Source organism: Cavia porcellus, unplaced genomic scaffold (genome assembly GCF_034190915.1).
Source record: "Cavia porcellus strain 051 isolate PalLab524CR breed Dunkin Hartley unplaced genomic scaffold, mCavPor4.1 scaffold_6, whole genome shotgun sequence".
Classification (NCBI taxonomy): domain Eukaryota; kingdom Metazoa; phylum Chordata; class Mammalia; order Rodentia; family Caviidae; genus Cavia; species Cavia porcellus.
The window spans coordinates 93388321-93395750 of NW_026947489.1; the positions used below are offsets into that span (position 1 = coordinate 93388321).

General features: G+C 48.9%; 1 protein-coding gene across 1 annotated transcript; it reads right to left on the reverse strand.

Annotated features, from left to right (window-relative positions):
• Positions 1–3975: 3975 nt before the first annotated feature.
• Positions 3976–4649, reverse strand: LOC106027026 (keratin-associated protein 2-1-like). The gene has a single exon (XM_013149438.2). The coding sequence runs from the start codon at positions 4589–4591 to the stop codon at positions 4199–4201; it is 393 nt and encodes a 130-aa protein (XP_013004892.1). The 5' UTR covers positions 4592–4649; the 3' UTR covers positions 3976–4198.
• Positions 4650–7430: the final 2781 nt, after the last annotated feature.

The window sequence follows — 7430 nt, forward strand, 5'->3', positions numbered from 1 at the left end:
GTTTATCTTTTGGCTAATTAAGTAGAATCTTGTATGACTCACAGATGCTTGTGACACATGCATGACCCCATGCAAGAATTCTTCTTGCAGCTCTAGGTCCTGTGAATGTGTCTGCACTGTCCATCGTGAAAACCAGGGATTCACACCAGCTGGGAGGACAGCTGCCCTCGGAAGTGGCAGGTCATTGGTGCCTCTTTGTGGGGTGCATGGCGGAGTCTGGGTGCAGGCAGATATTGTTTATTGGTCAATCAGGACACTTAGGTTTTCCATCCTTTTAGTTTTTTGTACCAGGGATAGAGCTTACGACCTCGCAATTGCCAGGCAGGTGCTTGTGCTGTTGAGCCAAATCCCCAGCTTCCATCACTTCTTTGTGATGAGAACATGCGAGATTCTGTCTTGGAGCTTTTCAACTTCCCCAGCACACTGTGGTTAGCTAGGACGGCCCTCCGGGATGCTTCACCCCAACTCTGTTCTCCCTGCCTGGCTGTGCTTGTGCCCATGAACCAGCTTCTGATTCCTGCTTTCCTGATGCTGCGTTTGAGTTCATAGGACTCAGCTAAACTTCAACAACAGTCCCAAGAGAACCTCAATTACTAAGAGAAATGAAACACAGAAAATTGCAGATTATTTGGGAGCAGCTGCCGGTGAGTCAGACAGGACCTTGCAAGGAATCCACGGGACCTAATCGCTGATCCCTTGAAATAAAAACAAGTACGTATCCTGAAGAGAGGCTCAACGCATGTGCAGAACGGTGAACGTGTGACCTGTAAACAGCTCCGTGCTGGAATGAACCATGCGGGACTCTTGCATTCTGTCTCCTCTCTGTTTCAGGCTGAGTGCTTTTGTGGCCACAGTGCTGGTGTTTTTTTTTAATCTCTGAAACATGACTTTAAAAAACAAACTAACAAAAACCTTGCCTTTCCCATGCGTATAACAAAGAGTGGCGCCTTGGGGAGAACTTTTTCTTCGTATACTGTGGTGTAGTCGCTTTGATCACGTGGGGATGTGAAGGGTTTTCTCAGCTGCTTTTGCAGGCACGTTGGGAGCATGCATGCTGGGGGCCCTGTCCAGCTGCCCTCTGAGGCTCTGCCGAAGCATGATAGGCTATGTCCCCTGAAGTGGCGTCCATCGAGGCCGCATAGGGACTGCTGGACAGATGAGTCTCCACTTTCCACCTTCCACCGTTCCGTTGTGGCCAGCAGCACTTTGGCCACCCTGGTGTCATTTGCTTCCTTCTGAAGATTGTACCTACAGCTTTGGAGTCTGACACTCCTCTCCTGAAACTCAAAACTTGAAAAAGTATTGACGGAACCGACTCTCCCAACTGGGGACAAAGAGGGAGAAACCAGGCAGTGTCATCACTAGTGACCTTCCAGTATTCACATGCCTCCCTCGCCTGTGGATGAGGGGGCCCCACCCTCACCCCAACAGTAACCTCTAAAAAAGTTGCATATTCTGTTTTTTTTTTTGGGACACTGATCTCACGTACAATTCCACACTGCTGTGGAGTCTTCCTGATCTTCTTGTTTGCGATGGGAACCTTGAGGGAGATGCATAGAACCTCAAGTCATCAACACTAATTTCCCTTCTGCGAGTCTCTGCAGCCAAAGTCAAAGATTTTTTGACTTTGTCGGTGTGAAGAGCCTCCAGGCTGAGAACCACTCGGTGACCTCTTCCACTGGATTCACTGGGACACACCCATCTCACTTCCTAACAAACTTCCTTTGGGGGAAAAGGTGACCCTGTTTCAGGAATTCTGTGCAGGAGTCTGAGAGCTCAGCTCTCATTTCCCAGGCTTTCACACTGGACGTCGCCTCTCCCACGAACAGGTGACACGTGTGGAAAGCTCTGCCTCTTCCTGGTGACGCGTCCCTGCATGGTGCAGGGTACCTTTTAGGATTGCCGTAAGGATCTAATGAGCTGATGCTTGTGAGGACCACAGCAGTGCCCAGCGGTGTCTGGCATTTGTTAAATGCATGGATGGGTTTTTAAACATCATGTTGCACACATGCCTGATAAACTAAATGTTGATTTTGAATCAAACCCAACATGCTGGAGCTGGCCAATTCTCCCGAGCCACCACAGAATGCATGTGAGCGAGATTATCCCAGGGTGAGTTTCATTCACAGTGTGGACCGGAATTAAAACAGTAAGAGGGAGACACAGCGTCTGCCATTGAGCACCAGTCTCTAGTACAGGAAGTCAGGCACCATCAAGCACAGCTGTGGCATCAGAACCGTCGCCGGTGTGTGAGCTTTGCTGAGAACCTGCCCAGCAGCACAGAGTAGAGTCCTGGGAAAAGAAAATCCTTTATAAAAGAGCCTAAAATGAGTATGGACAGATCCTTAGGGGTGATGAAGTTACCATTTTGCATAGCAAATGATAGGGTTTCATTTAATAGTGTCATTAATAAAACATTATGAATATATTTAATGTGGAAAATAGTGCTGGTCGTGGTGGTGTGGTTGTGTAATTCCAGCCCAGAGGAAGCTGAGACAGGAGGATCCCCAGGAGTTCAAGGCCAATCTGGCTACATAGTGAGTTCAAGGCTAGCCTGAAACACATGGTGAGACACTGTCTCAAAAAAAAACACATATTACCTTGTGTTCTCAATTCTTTGCTTATACCAAAGTGGATAAAAACAATTCTGCATATAATGTGAAAAACTAGTAACGTTTTAAAGTACTTCATTTGGAGCATATCAAAAGTGCACCTTCTTTGATAGAATTGAGATGCTCCTAAAATGTTAAAAGATGAGCAACTTTAAAAGTTGTAGGAAAGGGACGTTACCACTGACTACTGTTCTGTGTTGTTATATAGTATCACAGGCAGGGTCAGGGGTTTAGCTCAGCGGAGTAAGTGCCTGCTTGGCAAGTGCAAGGTCCTGAGTTCAATTCTCGGTTCCAAAAAACAAACCAAAACACAATGTCACAGATAATTGTTTTCGGGAAAAGGACATACAGACACACAAAAACTTTTTCCTCGTAAAATGTCTTCATATCTGACAGCTTAATTTTTAACATATTCTTATATATTCTGTGAACAATTACATGATATTTTCTGATGGGTTTGTAATCTTTTGCCATTTTAAGATACTTTTGTTCTTTCTCTATATTTTTATATTATGTACTGATGACTTTCCCCCATATCTCATCTCTCTAAATGACTATAAACTCTTTGAAGCAAAGCCCCTTTTAGATTCCCTCATATGCGTGCGGGTGGTCAAGTCTCACTTATAGCAGACGACAGTAAACGTGTGTGGAGTGACCACAGCGGAGTCACTGGCTTGGAAAATGTCACTCATGCAATGTTTGAGCACAGAAAGAAGCAGCCCCGGAGAGCCAGTGCAAACACAATACCCATAAAAACAGGCATAGTAAGCCACATTCTATCAAATTCTAGACCTCTAAAGGGATCCACTACCCAAATAGGCAGTCGTACAGGGGCACAAAAGACAAAAGGACAGTATTTCTCTGGGTAGATGAGTGTTCTTTCACCATACTTCAGGGACGTGCTGACTTCAAGGCTGAATGTCAGGAAAGCTATGTTTTCTGGGGTCTTCTGTGGGCAGCGTGAGTATAGTTACATTTGTAGCTGTATTAATACTGAGTCCCACTCACTTTTCTTCTGAAAACAAAGGAGATTGGCAGACACTGCCTGGGTTCCCTTCGTCCCCCCGTTACTGGGCACCAGGTGCCAGCCCCTAACCCAGCTACACAGCTGTTGTTGTTGTCCTTGTTGGTGCAGGACAGCCAGCCCCAAAGGGGTGACCGTGTCTGCAGTTCTGGACACACCGTGAAGGGATGGTCACAGCCACCTTCTCCAGCAGCTATGGGGTCTGGGCAGCCACTGACAGTGACCATTAAGTTGTTTCAGAGAACAGTGTAAGAGGGTTGGTCTTTCTTGTGCCTTGGGAAACACGCCTGGACAATGGGAAGACAACCTGATGGAAGGAAGTGCCACAGAGACCAGGACTGCCATGCTGGGAGTATGAGTTTATTAGAAAACAGACAACATGCTAAGGAGTTCCAGTGCAGGCCAGCAGGATGCCAGACCCTGTGTGCTGCTGTTCTGAAAGGGGTCTTCACATACTGCGCCAGCTACTTTGAAGAGGAATGGGGTTGTCCTGCTAGCGTGTGGTGAGCACTGGCAGGATAGACCTGGACACTGTGTGGGGACCTTTGGTGACCACAGGGGCTCAGCAACAGCAAGGGTCAAGGCTGGGGCCCCTGCAGGTCACGCGGCAGGGCGCGGGCCGGCAGCACGGGGGCCGGCAGCAGGGCGCCTGCACAGTCACTGGCTGGCAGCAGGTAGACGCCCAGCAGCAGGGCCTGCACACCACGGCTGTGCAGGACGATGGGCAGCAGGTGATGGGGCGACAGCAGCCTTCCTGCAGGCCACACGGATCGCAGCACACGGGCCTGGGGCAGGGATGGCAGATGGGGCGTGTGCAGCGGGGCACGCAGGTCACGGGCCGGCACACGGTGGTCTGGCAGGACACGGGGCAGCAGCAGCAGGGATCCCGGATGCAGCAGGGCTGCAGGCAGCCGCCTCCGCAGCTGAGGGAGGAGAAGGAGCCGCAGCAAGACATGGTGGAGCTGGTGGAGGGCAAGGTGGAGTTGGAGGTGGTGGCAGGAGCTGGTTCTGGGACTGATATCCTCCTCCTGGTCTGGGCCTTTATATACCCTGGCCAGGCCTCTAGCCCCTGGCTCATGTGATCACTTCCTCCTGTTCGTTTACTCCTACACTAACCCTGGCTGGTTAGGAATTTCTTTAGCCATCATAAAAGGCTGCTTGGCTTATTTCTTGGATACCCATTATATTTTGCTATTTAGGGTTCAAGTATGAACTTAATGACCCTGACTCCAAGGTCTCCAATTATCTTTGTCACTTGATGATGCCCATGGCGGTGTCTGGCTGGCTGGCAGAGGGAGCTGAGGTGCCCTCAGGGGTTAGGTGGTGACTGCATAAGTGAATCCCCAGTCAGCCATGCTTTCCACTGCAAAGTTTCCCAGACAAAACAAACTGAGAGTAATGTTACAGGAATGTTTTTAAAATCTAGGTATTTCTTTTTTCTAGCATAGCTGGAAAGGTGGAGAAAGGCTCTGAGATGCTGGCGAGAAAGCTAGCTAAGGCAAACAGGAGAAACTCTCACCAAGATGCACGTAGTATCAGAGGGGTTTGGAGCCAGGAGCCAGACTGCTCTTGGGGAGCTGCCCACCTTACATCCCGGGTCTTGTGTCCACAGCTTCTCTGGAGAGGATCAGTGACCCGAGGGAGAGAAATGGCATTTCAGGTGAGGCCTGGCCCATTGGCTCTCAGTCCTACTACAGTCGCATCTGGAAGAGGACCCCAGAGAGGACCCCAGAGAGGGAGATGCACAAGCCAAAGAATCAGATAAACCGAGAACCAGAGAGCAGCATTTGAGGGGACCCAGGCCAGCACTCGGCCCTGCCATCTTCGGGATGGGGAATCTGGTCTGAGCACCTAGGACTTGGTGGACAGGCGGCTGTGTGGGTGGGCAGGGCCCTTGAGCCACAGGACTCTGGGGAACGGAGAGGTGAGGCTGATTCCAAAATAAATGCTGGTCCATTCGTTTCCCAAAGCATTGTGCTTTCCTAACATCCTGCCCGCTGCCCATGCCTGCTGGGGAGCTCCCTGCCTCCTGCTGAGGGATCCTGACTGCTAGGGAGCCCAGGGGCACCCCAGGTTTGTGGGATAGGGAGTGACTCTTATAGAGTGATCCTGCAAGGACCGTGGAGGGGAGGTGGAGGGAAGGCTGCGGAGTCAGAGGCTGCATAGCTTAGGGCTGGGCTGGAGGCTTCCGGAGCCAGAAGGAGCAGGAGCCGGACCCGAAAGGCTCTGGAGAAGTTGGTGGAGAAGTAGGTGCTGGGCCACTTCTGCCACAGCCTCGCCTGGGGGTGCTCGGATTTTCTGTTTCTGCTACTACGTGAGGTACTTTGTGGAGGGTTTCCTTTTCCCTTTTGCTTCCTGTCTTCCTCCCCCTTATTTCCCCTCTTTTCTCCTTTCATCTGGCAGGTACAAAGTAGGTGTCTGTATGCATGCAAATGAAAATAAGAACTCACCAGTACTTTAATCTAAACAGAACCTTTCATGGGCAAGTCCAGGTGACCCTCACCAAAACTAGGCAGAGAGGACCCAGACAAGCTGATTACTAATGCAGCACTGGGATTTGTCTGTTTCCATCGATTTCTGGCTACAGCTCTGTGTGTGTGTCCTTTCTCCCAGAAATATTTCTCCACAGTAACTTTACTCTAGCTATAAAAACAATGCCAGCAGTCTGATTTCCTTCCTGTTCTTTACCTATGGGTATTTCTCCTGCCTCCCTCTCTCTTCTTACTAACTTTGCCTTTTTCTCTTCCTTTCCTTTTCTTTCTTTTGGTAGCCCAGACTGGCCTTGAACTCACAGTCATCCTCCTGCCTCAGCCTCCCGAGGGCTGGGATAACAGACCTGCACCAGCACACCTAACCTTCCTCTTCTTTTTTTTCTTCCCTGGTCCCTCTCCTTCTGAGTCCAACTGTTCACAGCAGCATAGTACAATCTGCAAGGGGGCACTGATAAAGGGAGAAATTGTTTTAAAACATTTTTTTTTGAGACATGATCTCACCATGTCATTTGGGTTGGTCTTGAACTCACAGTGATTCTCCTACGCCAGCCTTCTGAGTTCTGGGATTACAGGCAGGCACCACCTCGCAGGTTTTAATGTGCATGACTGATGCATGTTTGGGTCTGTTGACGTTCACATAACCCACGCGTATTCTCTCCGTGCAGCACAGAAACTGTGTCCAATGCTATTAAACTGAGTGGGTTGAAGAGGTCACTGAATACTAAAACACAAACACATTGAAGAGTGTAGTCCTGCAGAGCAGACACCAGCTGAAGAAATTTCATACTAGCAACAATCATCCGTCAGCCTTCAGTGTACACACACACACACACACACACACTGACATACACACACACATACACATGCACACAAAACATGACAAAAGAAGGAGACAAAATGTCTCTAAAAGCTCTTAGTTTCCCTAAAGCAGATCCAACGAGAGGAAATAGAATCTGAATTCTTGAATTATATGAAATGATAAAAGAACAAAAACCCCAGATCAACAGGTACTTGCTGAAATCAAATACAATGAACTCAGTAAACAACATGATCAGTGAGATGAAGAAAATGCCCATAAGGAACAAGCAGAGCTACCAGACCGACTCAAAACACAGATGACCAAGCGATCAGAGAACACAGAAAGGTACCAGATGGAAATCCAGAATTTTTTAAAACAATGCCCAGCAGAAGTGACCAGTGTGAAAAGAGAGTGTCTGAACTAGAAGACAGGGCACATAAAAGTGGTCACTATGCAGAGATGCCTTAAGAAACAGAGAGGAGAAGGAATCCAAAAGCTACTGG